The sequence below is a fragment of the Cyanistes caeruleus genome, chromosome 2, assembly GCF_971803275.1.
Source record: "Cyanistes caeruleus chromosome 2, bCyaCae1.hap1.1, whole genome shotgun sequence".
Classification (NCBI taxonomy): domain Eukaryota; kingdom Metazoa; phylum Chordata; class Aves; order Passeriformes; family Paridae; genus Cyanistes; species Cyanistes caeruleus.
In genome coordinates this window covers 111,045,963-111,062,493 of record NC_141702.1, presented here as the reverse complement: position 1 = coordinate 111,062,493, position 16,531 = coordinate 111,045,963, and the positions used below count along the sequence as shown (strand labels likewise).

At 42.7% G+C, this 16,531-nt stretch overlaps 1 protein-coding gene and 1 long non-coding RNA gene across 4 annotated transcripts in view; one reads left to right on the top strand and one right to left on the bottom strand.

Annotated features, from left to right (window-relative positions):
- LOC111926544 (uncharacterized) overlaps positions 1-12,153 on the bottom strand; it is a 38,877-nt gene extending 26,724 nt beyond the window's left edge. The window contains exons 1-4 of one of the 2 annotated variants that reach the window (XR_015283824.1): positions 12,001-12,153; positions 7,213-7,391; positions 5,899-6,876; positions 4,787-4,882 (exon numbers count right to left, since the gene is read on the bottom strand). This is a non-coding gene — a long non-coding RNA (uncharacterized LOC111926544). The remainder of the gene's footprint in view (positions 1-4,786; positions 4,883-5,898; positions 6,877-7,212; positions 7,392-12,000) is intronic. The other variant, XR_015283823.1, reaches the window with a different exon arrangement.
- A 154-nt stretch (positions 12,154-12,307) lies between these two features.
- TMEM17 (transmembrane protein 17) lies at positions 12,308-15,409 on the top strand. Of its 2 annotated transcripts, none has more exons than XM_086879110.1 (4): positions 12,308-12,509; positions 13,894-13,997; positions 14,235-14,348; positions 14,759-15,409. In XM_086879110.1, the coding sequence occupies exons 1-4, from the start codon at positions 12,362-12,364 to the stop codon at positions 15,047-15,049; spliced, it is 657 nt and encodes a 218-aa protein (XP_086735236.1). In that variant the 5' UTR covers positions 12,308-12,361; the 3' UTR covers positions 15,050-15,409. The 2 variants fall into 2 exon arrangements, with proteins under 2 accessions (XP_086735236.1, XP_023779021.1); XM_023923253.2 differs by lacking the exon at positions 12,308-12,509 and adding an exon at positions 12,892-13,022.
- The last annotated feature ends 1,122 nt before the right edge of the window (positions 15,410-16,531 follow it).

Below are 16,531 nucleotides of genomic sequence, written 5' to 3'. Positions count from 1 at the left end.
CCTCCCACAAGGAAGGAGAGGGTAGAGCCTAAGTGAAGCCCTTGTGGAGTCCATGACTTCTGCATGGCTGGGAATAAGAGACAGCAAAACAATCTGATCCAGCTTGCTTTTAAAGAAATGACTCAGCCACTCAAACGTACTGAAATATTAAACATTGTTCATGTATTGAAGGACTTGAAAATTAAAATTTTTCTTCACGAGGACTGGGAAGTGTGAGCTCAAAAATAAAGTCAGTCCTCTTGTGAAGCTCCTCATGGGCATCTCCTGGGACATTTCATCCTGGTCTGCATCTGCAGCTCCCATATCCAAAGGGAAGCCAGCTCTCCATACCCAAGTCTTCCCGAGCACCGAGCACCCAGCAGAGTCCGGGCTGGATCCCGAGCACAGCTCCCTCTACATCCTCCCCCTTAAGGAGCACTCACAGCCTCAGACTGCACTTCACAAGCCAAAATCTGCAAATCCATGGCGCTCTCTAGTGTTTTGGTTCTGCTCGGGAGGAGGAAGAGCATCCCAAGGCACTGACATCATTCCACAGAGCGTGGTACAAACATCCAGGCAGAGGGATGCCCAAGGCCTGCTGTTCATTCAGATGAGTTTGCCAGTGTTCAGTTTGTTTGGGTTGGGCTGCACCTCTGGTGGATGCTGCTCCAGCTGTCTGGCTGTGGCCCCCACCTGCAGTGCCTCCAGGGCAGTCATCTAAGCAAAACCAGGATTTTAATTGATTCCTGATGGACAGACTTATTTCAGGAAAGTTTCTGATTCCAGGATTAGGTCCCTGCAGACTCTAAGCGTGATCCTGTCAGCTCCCAAGCTGGCCATCAATGATGTGTAACACAGCTTGTCGTTTCGGGGTGCAAACCCAGAGGAAAAACCCACACAGAGGAGCTGTGACTCCAGGGAGGGCTGTGGGAGTGGGACAAGGGCAGGCACAGGGCAGGCTGAGGGCTCCTCTGGGACCTGCAGGTGCCATTAGCCACGAAGAACAGCAGCCTCCATGGAAACACCAGTCCTTCCCTAATGTCTCACCTCTCCCCAGCAGCATTTCATGGGGGAGGAGATGAGGACAAAGCACATTTGTAGCTGTTGAAGACAAGCACAATCCAAAAATGCAACTGCTGTGATTTGCTGTTAAACAGCTTGCTGGTCCCTTTGTTAATGGTTTTCTATTCTGATACCATGTCTCTCTTTCTCCTGAGCTTCTTTGAGGCTGACAATTCATGACAGAAATACAGCACATCCCACAGACTCACAGCCTCAAGTCCAACTGTGTCTGCCAAGTGACAAGATCAATGTGGCAACTTGCTGCAGAACATAAGAGATTCCGTCTTGTCTCCCTCTTTTTTTTTCTCTCTCTCTCCCCTAATATACATTTCAAACTAAATCAGCATCCAAAGGGAGGAGACTCCTCTAGTGCCCAGCAGAAGATATTTTCTCCAAGCTCACAAAACTGGCTGGTGATGGGGGGAATACACTCGCACCGTGTAATTGATTTGATGTGTGCCATGTTTCGGTGGGATAAACACCACCCCCTGGACTCCCGGCATTCCAGCATCTCCAGCCTAAGCCCCTTGTTACTGGTGTGTTGGGAGTCTAGTGAAGACACTGAGTAGTTTTGACATGGAGATAAATGCTCTTATCTTCAGCTCCCAACCTTGCTTCTTTGAATAAGCGCTCTTGACAGTTTTTGCTGTTCAAGCTGCTCTTCAGCAAGGGACAGCAATAGGGGGAAGCCTTTTTAACCCACCTCATTTCAGCAAACTTCTCTGCTGGGAGAATAAACCGGGCTTGCCATCAAACCAGAGGACTTTCAGTGGGACATGTCACAATTCACAGGGAATAAATTAGGGTCCCCTCCAGGCAAAACACTTAAGCACCTGAAAAAAACCAACTCAGTTTAGGCTTATCTGCTGCTTTGTGGGTTTAGCAAGTCCCAGGCCGACATTCATCTCCAGAACCTCAGATACAACTGCAATACACCAGCAAAACTATGCATTCAAACTGTGCTGTGCTGCCAAGAAACCTTCTTGTTTTACAGCCTAAATGTGAGAACATGAATTTTAAAGTATCTTTTAGGAGGTTGGTGCCAGAACCAGAAGAAAACTTGGTCCTTCAAGTCCCCCACCTCTTGCTGTAGCACACTGCCAGGACATGGGAGTGAAAATCTTGCTCTGTGCTTCCTCTCTCCTCTTGCTGCAAGGCTGACTACAGACCACAAAGCTGATCATTAAGCCACAACTCAGCTGGAACCCAGGAAAAGCCCCACTGATTTGAATGGATTTAGGATTTCACTCTCTGCTTCTCTACACGGGGATTAAATAAATATTCTCCTGCTAGAAAAGTGCCACATGTCTGCCTGAGTTCAATGGGTTCTCTAAAGTAAAGAAATGGAGAAGTTGCAATAATTTCTAATGGTGTGGCAGAGGGTGAGCTCTAGGGCTAAAACAATATTTCAGGCACTGTAAATCCAGTTCATCTGTCTTTAATAGATGGAATGGACTTTGACAGGAAAAATGAGAAACATATAATAAAAAAAAATCCAAGACAATAAATTACCAGAAGAAATAAAAAAAAACCAAACAAACCTGAAATGTATCAGGAGGGAGATGTCTAGAGAAACAGGTCTCTGATGGACCAAGCAAGCAGAGGAAGCAATCAAATAGGGAGTTTACAACCAAGCCAAACAATGTCTCTGCAAACAGTATTCACACTGAAGTATGACTGAAGTTAGAAAAAGACAGAAGAAAAATAACAATTATATATTAGAGACACCACCTGACATGCAGGAATAAAGTAATAAGAGCAGCACTGGAAAAAATCAAGATGTCCTGTGGAATTGAATCAGCCAGACTGACAGCAGCTTTCTAAATGCACTGGCCAACAAAGTCACTGAGCTGCTCACAAGATCACGGAATTCATCTTTACAAAGCTGTTACTTTAGAGGAACCCAAGAGGCCAAGATCATTGTGGGATGAGCCTAACAATTCTAAAATTCCCAGCTTAAGAAAATCATCTGAGAAAAGTCATGGAGCTTGAACTGAAAACTCCTCAGGCCAACTGCAGTTGCAATTTTTTTCTTTTAAGTAAATGAAGTTACTCTGAGTTTTTACTCATGGAGGAATCCAGTTTTGGTACTGCCCAGAGCATTCTGGAAGAGTCTTTGAACTCTGGTAATTAAATATTCACCTGCACAAATCAAAAAGCCTCCATCTATATCCAGATGCTAGGGTGGTAAGAGGGAAGAGTTGCAGGGTTGTCTAAAAGAAACAGTATTTCTGAGCAATATCTACTGAAACTACCAGAGAGGAAATAAATTCTGTTTTATTGGGCTGAATTGAAAAGCTACCTAGGTTGAGTATGCACGTATATTTCAGGATGAAGTTTTCAATTCATCCCCTTTTTACTACACAAAATGCCAATCACAAAGCAATCCTGTGTGTGGGAGACACAGGATTGCACACTAACCACTAAATTATATTGCCACAACAAGAGTGAGCACCCTGTGGATCCACGGGGCACATTGACTATTAGTGTCTGAAGTGAAGAAGAATAGACAGAAATAGCAACCACAGCTGGTGATCAAAGGCTCATTCAGGCTCCAGCTGTATAAATTACAACCTCTTACTGAGGAAGCTCAGTGATATTCAAAAAGCAAAATAAGAAGCATGTTGCAGATAACAATTGAAAGAAACCAGCCAAATACCTGACTCCCACCAACCAAACCTCTCTTGCTCTCAGCTGGATCAGAATTTTAGCTTAGAACAAACAATTGCTTCTAATTTGGCTTGAGTACAACAGAGAAGTGTTAAGGCACCTTCTGAGAGATACCTAGGAAAAAAAACATAGATACCTTACAGATGTTAGATACAGATGTATCAGACTTGTCTTCTGGAGATACCCTAGTATGTCACAAACTCTCAAATGTACAAACTATCTGAGAATCTGTATTTTTATCAATTTAATAGCTGCAGAGAAGTTCAGAAGGTGGAAACATGCAGAAAAGCCAGATTTTTTTAATGCATCTCTACTTGGGAGCCCCAAAGCAGCTGAATTGCTTTGCTTGCCATTTTCCATATACTGGGGCAGTATTTGTCTGTGAAATGGAGTATTGCAGTTTCCAGAAATCAGTATGTGAAATTAATCAGCCCAAATATCAGCCAACATCTACAAATCAAATAGTATTTAAATGTGATGAATGTCATGACTGAAAATTCAGGGGCAGCTAGAAAAGGATTTTTAAAATACAATTTCTCTGAAGTACTTGAGTCCAGAAAGACACACATAGGCAAACAGGGACAAAAAACAAGTTAAAGAAATCTGATGAAAAATTCTACTTCAGCTGAAGTCTACATCTCAACATCTTATTAATGTCAAAGCAATATGAAATGAGGCTCAAAGGGAGCAGGCTGAGTGAAGCCTTTGCTATCATCCAGACCCTTGTGATCACTATCCTTCCTGCAGTATTCCCACATGAAAAGTTATTTTTCAGCCTAGACTCAGCAGAGCTCTTAAGCACATGCTGAACCCAGTCGAATCAAGACTGGACAAGAAACAAGCTCTCATTCCATTAGGCCTTATAAAGCTCACTGCAGAAGTGCCCAGTGAAGTTATATGGCTTGTTAATGCTCTTCCTTATTAAAAAAAAAAAACAAACCATATATTTAATCCACTTCAGCAGAATTCCTAGTGCTGTCAGGACCCTGACTGCACACAGGACTGAAGATATGGCTACACTGGTTGTCTCCTCTTGGCAGAACCAAGCCAGCCCCAAGGAATTACAGCTTTTTACCCATTGCACTGAAAACTGACGCTGACGAGCCTTCTCTCACAGATAACCTGGCATTCTGCAGATCAGTTTAACTTGGCACTGGTCCTTCTCTCTGCTCTGAAAGGCGCACAGAAAAAAAAACTGCTCTAAGATATTTACCAGTGAAGTAACATTGTGGAATAGTAAAGAAACATTGAGATCAGAATGGAAATAACAGAAGGACAGTTTTTTCAGTTGACTGACTCCACCCTTTGCCAGAATGAGATTTTGGGACATAATGGCTGGAATCAGACAGCTTTGTGCTTCTCTAACCTGATTTCACACTGGGGCAATTCATGAGCTCCTCTGTGCTGTGTCTGCTGCCAGCAGATGCTCCTGCAAGCAAGGGTCCTTGGGATGCAGGAATAACTCATCACCTTCTGCCAGGACACACTGACAAGAAGGGACTGTCTAGGAATTTTTTTCAGTGGCTCTTACACTAGGATTTCTTGAGGCAAGGCTGGACGCCATGGAAATACCAGAAGCTTTAAGGCTAATTTGCAAACTCAAGCAGGTAACCCAGATGTGATGTCAAAGGCCCTTCATGTCTGAGAAGTGAGACTTTATTATAAACAGTCTTTATGAGGACTGCTTGAATTCACCTCCAGGGTTCTTTGGTCTCACAGTTTTGTAGAAAAAAAGACATCTCCTTTATATTATAACACTCAGAAATCCACTTTCAGCACAGGAGCAAATACTGACTTATACTCATGCTGTCTCAAGTAGGTGCTTGCCTTTTTATAAACAAATTCACCTGCAGTGACTATAAAGCAGTAACAAGGCTCCCAGGGAATGCTATATATGCACATGATACATGCTAGTGTGTTTTAGGAAAGTGATACAGATTTTGGAGATTAGAGAATAATAAAATGAAGAGAAATAACTCTTCATTTGAGTCTTCAAAGGAAAAAAACTACTGAGAAAAAAATGTGGATAGACTCCAGCCTTACAGTAATTCCCTTCCATTCTGCATTTGGCATCAAGTTCTTTCTGATTTCTTTACTCAGGCATATTTTCCCTCAGGGGAAATTCATTACACTTAGAACACTGCCCGTGATTTCATAATACGTATTTATGGAGTTAATCATACTCACGTCTCTCAAGGCGTCAGTTGCTCTGCTTTGGTAAATTCCTAATTATCCCTGCAGGACAGCAGTGTCAATCCTGAGCCCTCCTACAGTGGCTTGCCATGTTTCATATTCAAGGAAAAGAGATGTTCTTTAGGTGTGTGATCAACACAGGCTGTCTGGTACCGCAGTAGGCAATTTGTAGTGTACAACAGAACTCTTCTGGTGTATTCATCTCCTGTCTTTTCCTGTGTCTGCCTGCTAGATTTCCTCACAAGGGAAACAGAGCAGCCTTACTGTGATAAACATCCAGCATCAGTCCATCTTCCATTTTAATTACTTCTTACTGGCCACTGTGGCAAAGTATGTAATTGGTCACACTGTAACACAAAGCTGAAGATTTTAGCCCTGATCTTCCCTCTCCACTAAACTGCTGCAACTCAGTAATGCTACTGAGGCAAAAATCTGTCTCAAACTGAGCTAATTCAAATTAAAGAAGTAAGAAATCACAGCACAGCAGCACTTCTCAGCAGACTCCAGTTTTTTCCCACAGGTATCTCTCTTTGTCCTTCCAACATGTATAAACTTGCCTCTTGATGTGGATGCTGCAGTTTGGAAACAACACTTGGCCGGCACAGTGAGCTCAGGGCATTTCTAATTAGAGATGCTGCACCAGCATCATGTGTTTTAAAATACTGTTGTAATAAATCCTGCAGCTGCAGATTCAATATTTCATAAAGGCAGGCATGACCTTGTTAGATGTAAGTTGGAGGGGGAAATTTGCTCTTAATTGAGTTCTGTAATAAAGCATTTCAGGGAGAAAGAGGACAAGCCTGAAAGCTGGATTTGATCCTTCACTCCTGTCCTCCACTATGAATGGGAACAATTCAGCATCAGGAAAGGAATTTCTTGGTTTCAAGAAACATCTTTATAATAAGAATTCCTCCAGACTTTCTCCAGTCTTAAGCACCACTTTATAGATTCTGGTTCCATGAGGAACTCCATCTACAGAAGAAATACAGAAATTTTACATTTCAAAGACAGCAGGCTGGGGAGTTCAAAATGATCATTTGTACTATGACAGTAACTATAACAGCTGAGACTAAGGTGCAATGGCACAAGTAGCCAGCATGCACCCACAAATAACAAGGCCCAGCTTCAAACAATTGAAAATGTAATAAAAAAAGAATTAAGCGCTCTTTGGAGCTTCTGAGAGTCACTACAGTCTTTCTTCTCACCACTTGATGAGAACTTGAGCCAAGTTTGTTTTGTCTGGAAACACAGCAAAGAGCCTAAAGCCGACAGATTATGGAATAAAAGTAAGTAGGGAGCCAAACCCACCTCTGGCAAGAGTGATACTGTAGGTTGCAGTGGTGTTGTACCTAACATCCCCAAAAGCATAACCCATGTTGTAGGAAGCTAAAGGCCCTGAACCAGAATTCTGATGTTCTTAGGCAGTGAAACTTGTGGGATTCCCAGTCATTCTCACAACCTCTCACTCCCAAAAGGATGAAGCTGGTCTGGACAAAAAGAACAAAGGAAACACGGTGGTGCTGACCTGAGAACACACCAGCCGCACATTCATACTTACTTTTGCATTCAGCAAAGCTTCAAAGCAGAGAAAGAGGTTGTTCTTGTTTAGAAATCCAAATTTAGGCATATAAATGTATATCAAAGAATCCAAGTATCTAACCTCAATTTAGGGTGCTGCTGCCACTCCCACTGAAATTCCACAGAAGCTGTGGCATACTCACACTGTTGAAATTAGGCATTTATGTAACTGTCCAAATAGGAATTTTAAGACTAAAAATAAAGGCTTAACCCTGAGATCAGTTTGTTAACTAAACAAAGTCCTCTCTGCCTGTGGCTTCTTTTTTCCTAAACGATCAAATTACAAGTGTTATCCTCAATCACTCACTCAGGATTCAAGCTTGAGCAAAGGATGTACAAAGCAACTGTTACAAGGACTTGGCAGCAGTGTGCAACAGCAAAATCAGTCCTGCCTTTGCACAGCTGATACAGATTGGAAGTAAATTTTTAAATACCAAGCCATCTTTGGATTCTGCAAAAGAGAGCAAGCACTGGAACTGCCAGGGTTCATGTCCCAGGAAGCCTTTTTGCAAGAGCTACACAGACTGCAGGTGAAGCATCTGGTGTGGTACCCAGGGAACACAAACAGCCTGACCATCTGGAGGAGCTCAGACCCAAAAAGAAACAACTGGGAGAGCTCACACCTCTGTGAAGAATCAAGTTTTAAAAATTTTTGTGCACCTTGATTGAGCAAAACAATTGAGACTCTACTGGTAATCAGCAGAGAAGGCCAGACATATTCAGCAAGCACATTGCTCCTTCCCATGAACAGCCCTCTGGGGAGACCCACCAGGAGAGAAGAAGTGAAGCCTTCTCTAACTAGTTTGGATTGTACAAGTAATACCTAGTTAAAATTACTGCATGAAAGATCAGCTTGCCTATCTATGCAAAAATCAGACCAAGGCTGAAGCCCCGTCAAAGATCTTTAGTGAGAACCTGACTCCACTCTCAGTAACCTTCTCATGTACCATGAAAATCTTGAACACTTTTGCAACACAAACAGTAAAACTTGTTTAATAGCCATGCCAGCTTTCAGACTTTCCCAGCATGCTTGACAAAACTAAGAATCAACAAAATAAAACAAGCTAGGGAGTGGCTCTAACTAAATGCCAATTACAGCAAGAAGAAATTCAATCTGGAGGAGCAAATAACAGCCCTTTCATCTTATTCTCTTTTTTTTTTCTTTTTTTTTTTCTTTTTTTTTTTTCCTGCTTTCTTTATGCTTAAGACTGAAGCTATTAAAATAGCCAATATATATTTAATGCATGGAATCTCTGCAGTGATATGTACTTGGTAATGCTTGACACAAGGGCCTAGGCTAAGTCTCATCAGCACCAATAATTGTTTACCAGACATAACTATCCCATAGGTGTGAAATGAAAACCTGTACAAGTGACACAGAGAGAAGAACCACTGTCCTGGGGTATCACAAGGCAGAAGCACCACTGTGAAATTACTCTGGCAGACACTGGCACAGCTAATAACATGATCCTTTCAATCATACACATTAGAGTCTTCATGGCATCTGTAATTTGCAAAACTCCCAATCTGCTACTTCATTCTGAGGAAATAAGGAGAAAGCAAGCTTGTACTCTGCCTGCCTGCACATACCTTGGCTCAGCAGCGTTTTTCACATCTTTTCCAGCGTTTCTGCTAAAATACCAGGCAGGTATTAGTGGGCAAGCAAGAATGAGATGTAATTTCTGTTGCTCACACACATCAGGGGACAGCAGCACAGGCATGCCAGGGAAAATAGCTTTTGTGAGATTCCACACCAACACCTTCAGAAATACAGCAATTGTGATTCAGGTGCAAAGGTAAACCACTGGAACCATTTAAGTGAACGCTGCATTGCTGAAATGCCAATTGTGTGAAACTGCTGATATTTCATTTTGATAAATATACTGCATCTGGTGTTTATGGCTTTGTGCTGTTGCCAGAGAGCTTTGGTCTGGGAGCCAGGCCAGTGTCTACCAAGTTAGGTGGACTGCTGTGGACACATAAAGATTCAATATTTCCCTGATTTAAAGCTTTCAGGCAGATTTTTCACAGACTTTTGTTTTATTTATAGCTAGCACGTGTAGAGAGAAATAAAACAGTCATTTAAAATGCTGTGCTGCTGTGAGCCTGTTTCTTCCAGTTTCATACTTCAGTACCTTATTTTGAAGCACAGAGATTCGGAAATTTGGTTATTTCTACATAAACATTAATTTGTGGATAGACAGAGGTTCAGTAAGGCAATGCCTCTCCATTAAGAAAGGAAAAGGCCAGATAGTTTTGTCAGAAAAGCTGGAAACCTGATCCTATTTATGCAGATGGTCATTGTCTCTGTTACAGCCATGTAACAGTTAAGTGTTTTTCCTTCTCCTCCTCCTTATGGCACAAATTCCTGCCCTTCTGTTACAGAAAGCTCTGATGTGGCAGTTGACATGCCCCTCCTGTTCTGACCCTTCAAGTTTTAAGGTTTTCTTCTGCTTCAAGGGATGCTCCCCATCCCTCCCTACAGAAAATCAAAATAATCCTGATCATTAAATTGCTAAAAGATAAAAATCTGAAAATAAAAGGCTGTAGTCTAACAAAAATCAAACAAAACTAGTAAAAACAAAGAGTTTCTCTTCAGGGAATATTTTAAGTGTCTGCACAGACAAAAGTATTAAACAAAAGCGTGCACAACTTTATTTTGTGGGCACATGCAGGATGCTGGGCCATCTGTTGAAAATGGAAGGCTGCCAAATATCACAGAGTCACACCTTGAGTCTGGAAGCTGAGCCTACATGGCAAATCCATACATTCCTTGTGGTGTCTGCATGCCATCAGCCTTTCCTTTACCTACTCCTCAGTTTTACACTTTCCTGGCTGCTAAGCTGGATTGCTTCAGTTTTTACACGGGCAGAGCCCCATTCTGCAGAATAGCATTGGCTGCTGCAGAGCTGCTGGCAGGATACCTGGCTGCATGCTCGGAGGTTTTCAGGATTGGGCAACATAAGACAAGCAGTATTTGGAAGATCAGGGTCCCCACTCAAAGCCACTGGCATCCGGAAATGGCAAAACATTGTGTAGTTCAAGAAAAATTCTTCCATCTTTCCTTTTGAAAAAGTAATCAAAAGGAAAATCCTTAAAGGCAGAACTTTTACATGCCACCAACTTATACCATGATATAAACCTTGAGACTTCCATGAATATCAAAACTCTGCCATACTTTTAATTCATATAAGCCTGTTTCTTGTGTCTAAGTAGTTGAGAGTATGGGATGAGAGTTTCCCTAACTTGAAGAATGGGTAATCAGGTCAGGATGAAGGCAACAACAGCAAAACAAAAATTCTGGCAATCTCATTGAAAATCTCATACAGATTCCTCACCTTGCCCCTGTCTATAGCAGAGGACTTTATGAAGATCTTGGCTAAACAATGAAAAAGTCATCATTATAATTGTTGAGCCCAAAGGAAATAATTTCCAGCACCTACTGGCAATTGGCAAGATAACTGATACAGACTGCACTTTTTAGAGTTCAGAAACCTATCCAACATTAATGCTGGCTTTCATAAAGTTTCCTCAAATATAAAAATGATCCTTAAACTCTTCTATAATTTCAGTTTTTTAATGCAGATTCCTGCTGGTATACCCATGTTTGGAGAAATCCTTTGGAAAGTATCTGTTGTCAATACCATACCATTCATCAGCTCAAAAGCCAAATAGATTTCTCAGAACTCCTGCTTGTTCAGCCATCTTTCTCTATAGTCCTCCCAGTGGGATAGAATGAAATTAAATTCAAACTAGGCTTTAAATTATTTAGTTGGAGATAACTGAGTTTGGAAAGTCATACTGGAGCATGATCATGCTGGAAAGAAGCTGAACAAGATTTGAGGTGGGGGAGCAGGAGGAGTGAGCTGGCAAGCCTGGCCAGTGAAGGTGTCCCTGCCCAGGGCAGGGGGCTTGGAACACTGTGGTCTTTAAGTTCCCTTCCTAACTGAACCATCCTATAATTCTACATCACATTAGGTGCAGAAATTTTCTCATAGTAAAAGGTACAAGCTGCTTTCATTCTGGTGGCACAGAAAATTATTTCCTGCACATCTAAGAACGCCATCCCTTTCTTTCTCCAAGGAATCAGGCCCTAAGGTGATCAAAAATCCTAGCGAGCAAATTACCTCATTTCTAGGGGACCTATATTTTCCAAATAAAAGAAGCACAAGAAGAAGGTGGGTTTACATTATTAACTTATTGTGATTCCAGGAAACCTCCAGTAAGGGACAAAGCTGACTCGGTTAGAATGGCTGTGTTGTTCTCACCACAGCCTTTAACTTCAGAGTAGCACACACAGATTTCCTTAAGGGAAAGGTATTTTCTGGCTCAGTCACACATGCATCTCTCGTGAAATGAGGCATTCATATCCATTTTAAGTGGCAACACAGAATGTTCACCATTCTTTCACTCCCCCCTCTCTCTGGCCGCCATCGAGGACCACCATTCCCCGCATTTATCTAGATGGAAGCAGAGCGCGTCTACAGCAGCTTTCCTCGGGCTAACATTCGGGTTTACCTTCTCAGAAAACCACACTCCGCCTTTGCAGAGCTGCAGGGGAAAAAAAAAAAAAAAAAAAAAAAAAGGAAAAAAAAAATCCGCTCAGACCGCTGCGGAACGAAGCAAAGCGATGCGGGAACTGCAAAAAAAAAAAAAAAAACAAACCCAAAACGCCGCCGCGGTGCCGCTGTGGCCGCCCAGCGGGCTCCGTGTCCGCACTGCCGCGCCCCGCCGGGCTCGGGGCCCGTCCCCGGGGCGGGGGCTCCGCTCCCCCCGCCCCAAACCCGGGATCGCTCCCGGCCCGGCCCCGAGATGGCCCCGGCCCCATTCCGGCTCCTCACAGCAGCGGGCCCCACCGCGCCTGCGCGGCGCGGCCGCCATGGCGCGGCCGGAGGGGCCGCCGACGCTGCCCGAGCCCCTGCGGCGGCGGCTCGTCTCCTTCAGCAGCTCCGTGTTCAGCGACAGCCACCGCACCGCGCTCAGCGACCTCCCCCGAGCCCCGCCGGGCTTCCCGGGCTACCGCGCAGGTACAGCGCGGGGCCGCGGCCTCGGGCCGGCCGGGCGGGCCCGGCGCTCCCGCGGAGCCGCCGCTCGCAGGAGCCGCTGTGGCCGCGGCTTTCTCCTCATGGAGCCTGCCCGGAGCGGTGAGCGATGGCTGAGCCCATCGCAGCGCCCCGGAGCTTGCGGACCAACCCTTTTCAAACCCGGGGCGCCGGGGCAGCCCTGGAAATGCACACGGTGCGCCTACACAGAAAGGCCGTGTTGGTTTCAGCCAAAATCCATTGTAAATCCATTCTGAGCCGGTCAAATTAATCAAAAATGTGTTCTTATTTCGAGACAGGAGTTCCCACTTCCTTTGTGTAGTAACGCTGCTAACGCTTACTAGCTCTTCATTAATCAAACATTTCACAAACAACTTTATCTTCAGTCTTCTTTTTTTTCGGCTTCCTCTTCGGAGGATACTCCTATGTTGATACCCAATCCACTGAAACCAATTGCAAATTATTGGACATCGGGATTTCAAAAATTAAGTTTTACACGTACGTGTCTTAGCAAGTTGCTGTAGCGATTGGCCATTGCAATATTGTCTGGCTTTTCCATTAATTTTAGCAATCCCAGCAAATAAGCATTAATTCAATTTAGGGATAGAAAAATGAATTAGAATTGGCTTATATTGCTTAAATATTCATCCAAACACAGTTTTAGAACTTGCAGAGAATTTATAAATAGCAATGTCATGTCAAGGAAACCTTTAATATACCTAAACACTGTGATCACAATTGAAATTTGAACTCCTGGCTTCTCTGTTTTTAGGTAAATTTTTCCTTATGTCTGACCTTGTAGGTCTATTACAAACTTGCAAGTACAGAATTTACTGCCCACAGGTTGGAGTTTGAGATTTGCGTTTCTCTGCATTGCATTGTGTGAATGTGTTTTGTTCTCTACAGACTCAAAAGGATGAGTTTTAGTTTGACACATATTTGAAATTGTTATCCCTTAAGAATATGATGAATTACTGGCTTCCATCCAAGTGTTTGTTTAAATAAAAGGTTGAAAAAGAACAGTGGGCTGTGCAAGCCTGCTCTCTAGCAGCTCTCTTGAGCTAAGCCTCAGTCAGAGATGGTGGAGTAAGCTAAAAGCCACCAGGTAATCAACAACTGGACACTCAACTTGAATATATGACTACATGATAAAAATGCTCTGTCCCAGGAACCAAAAGGTACCTTAGATTCCAGGAGGTGATGTAACTCCAGACAGGGTGTGAAGGTTTCCTCTGGATAAATAAAAATATTTTTCTTAACATTTGACTGGGAAGAGTCAAATTACTGCCCTGCATGAAGCTAAGATGGAGCAGTATCCTTCTCTTGTATTTACAGCAGAAGTGATAAAATCTTCTTTCTCTCCATACAGATTGTGAAATCCTTTCCAGTTTGCCACTGCAGATGTCCCTCTATTTCAATGTTTATTTCTTCCCATTTTGGTGGCTCATCACAGTTGCCATCCTCTACCTGAAGGTGAGAAGGAAGGAAAGTGCTGGTTTGTAAATGTATATTACATCAAACATCCTAGTGTGGGATACAGCTCACTGGAGTTAGAGGTTTTTACATTGATTTGGGAATTCATGGAAACTGGAGGTTCAGGAGTGTTTGAATGCTATTACTGTCAGCTGACAGTAGCACTGCTAAGTGATTAAATCTTAATTTAATCACAGAGAGCACGGCAGAAACTTTTACTTTCTTCTTCCCCTCCAGTATCCAGTCTTATCAGATTATTACAAGTTCATCCTGGTCACCATCATGATCCTGGTCTCTCTGACAGAGCTCATTCGACTCTACCTGGGATATGTGGGCAATCTCCTGGAGAAAGTAAGTTACCATATGTACATAGTAATTTCTGCAAGAATTTCTGCTTTTAATTTTTTCAACATTAACTGGCAGGCATTTTATTTAAGAAATACAAGTTATGGAGATGGTTATTTTTCTTCAGTTGCACTCTGCATCTTCTCCTCCCTTGGCATTGGCTTCCACTTAATTTTGTGAATTCCAAGTAGTTTTCCCTCAGAAGAGAGCTCTCTCACTCCCTAAAATTGTTTTGTCAGAAAATATAAGTACGCTTTAAAACACAGGATATGAAAATATGAAGCCACCTCACTTTGCCTTTCCGCATTACTTGCCAGCTTTTGAAAAATCAAAAAGAAATGTGTTTTCTTCACAAGATTTTGGATTTTTTCATCCCAGCTCTCAGGTTTTTAATAGGTGATGTCTCCCTATTATAGGTGCCTGAGCTGGCTGGGTTTTGGCTCCTGACCCTCCTCCCGCAGTTGCCTATAATCCTCTTCTTGCTATTTAATGAAGGTCTGAAAATCCACTCTCTGGAGCGAGCTGTCCACATCATCTTTGCCGCCTTCCTCTCCTTCCAAGTGGTCGCAGCCTTTTTTGCCCTGAAAAGGATGGTGAACACTCTGGCCACTCGCTTCCGCCTGACCGAGTTCCACCGCCTGGAGGAGCAGCGCCCTGGGCCTGGCCTTTCCAGCCTGGCCACAGGCAGCAGCTCCCGGGGCTGGTAGGGCTCCAGTGCTGCCCGAAATCATGCCCCAGGGGCCTCAGGAGGTACCACAGCCCGAGGTTGCCACGGTTCTGTTTCCATTTTGTTGGGTCATTCTTTGCCTTCTTGCCTCAGAGGTATTAAAAAATTAGATCTTGCTCAAGAGCCAACATTAAACCTCTGAGGCTGGAACTCCTTTCTGCAAGGAAAATCAAAGCCAAGTGCATAACTGACTTGAGTGGACTGTTTGTGGTCTGAGTCGATTTGGAGAGTTTTACATGCTGTAAAGTTGTGGCAATTTAAAAAAAAAAAGAAGCCTTTTTTCTCATTGTTTGCACAAAATCCTTTTGTTTACAATAAATCTTTTCTACACTTTTTTGCATTGGTAGCAGTTTTGTCTTCCAAATGTGCTGCACATATTTAATGTCTGATACCTCAGTTAGGGAAAAAGCCCAACCCAAAACCAAAATGAAAACAAAAGCCCCAAGAGATCTTGAGGCTCAAAAAGAAGTTAGTGAACAAAGACTATACTTTCAGAGATGGTCTTCTAGTTAATTCCAGCATTAGAAATTCCTTACTACTATACTAGTTATGCAGTTTCAAAGGTATTTGTTCCACAAAACTCATCTCCTTTGGCTCAGTTCTATCTGGCAAGTCAGAGTGGTGCCATTTTCCCAGACAGAGCAGTAACAAAATTATAGCCATTAAAAGAATAGGTTTATGTCACTGAAAGGCAGAACCTGTTTTTCCCAAACCAAAGCAAGTACCAAGGTACTCTCATTCCTGTTATGTGTATTAAATTCTAGGCTATCTTCTGCAGTTTTGGTAATGGCTACAGGTTCACTTTTTCTGTCAAGGAGTGATGGAGATCAAACGTTAAAATAAATGTTTCATCCAAATCCTTTGAGTCCTTCAAGCAGGGCAAGAGTTGTCAGTTTTGAAAGCTGACACAAGCATGCAAAGTGCTCAAAGGATTGGAAGAAAAAGGAGTCTAACACAAAAAAGGCACATTATGCTTAAAGCTGTTGAATATTTAAGGCTTACAGAACCCCAGGTGAAAAAAAAGGCATTAGCTTTTGTTTTTACCAAAATGGTTAATTTTCCTTTCAATCCATGAATGAATGGGACAATGAATTACACTAAGTTTGTTTCTTCATTTCATTATTATAAAGCATATGTTATTAGAGCACATACCCCTTTCTTTTTAAGCAAACTACCATCTTGGATTGCCTTTTGCACAGGAAGAGGATTTCTCTAAGACTGTCTTTTAACAGTTAATATAAAACATTTAGAGCCCTGTAATCAGAAACTGAGAGGGAGGCAGTGAGGTTTAAGCAGAAGTTACATCATTTCAAAAATACTTTTCCAGCATTAGAAAATCTTTGTCAAAACATTCTTAACTGATGCAAGGGGAACGTTGGACATATTTTTAATGTCAACCACAGTTACACTACTGGAGAATGCTAAAAACAGAGCTGAAGGAAATGTTTTTAAGTGCATGAAA

Excerpts from the sequence above, each read along its gene's own strand:
- TMEM17 (XM_086879110.1), top strand. The coding sequence starts at position 12,362 with ATGGCGCGGCCGGAGGGGCCGCCGACGCTGCCCGAGCCCCTGCGGCGG. Across the intron at positions 12,510-13,893 it reads CTTCCCGGGCTACCGCGCAG|ATTGTGAAATCCTTTCCAGT; the intron begins GTACAGCGCGGG and ends CTCTCCATACAG. Across the intron at positions 14,349-14,758 it reads TGGGCAATCTCCTGGAGAAA|GTGCCTGAGCTGGCTGGGTT; the intron begins GTAAGTTACCAT and ends TCCCTATTATAG.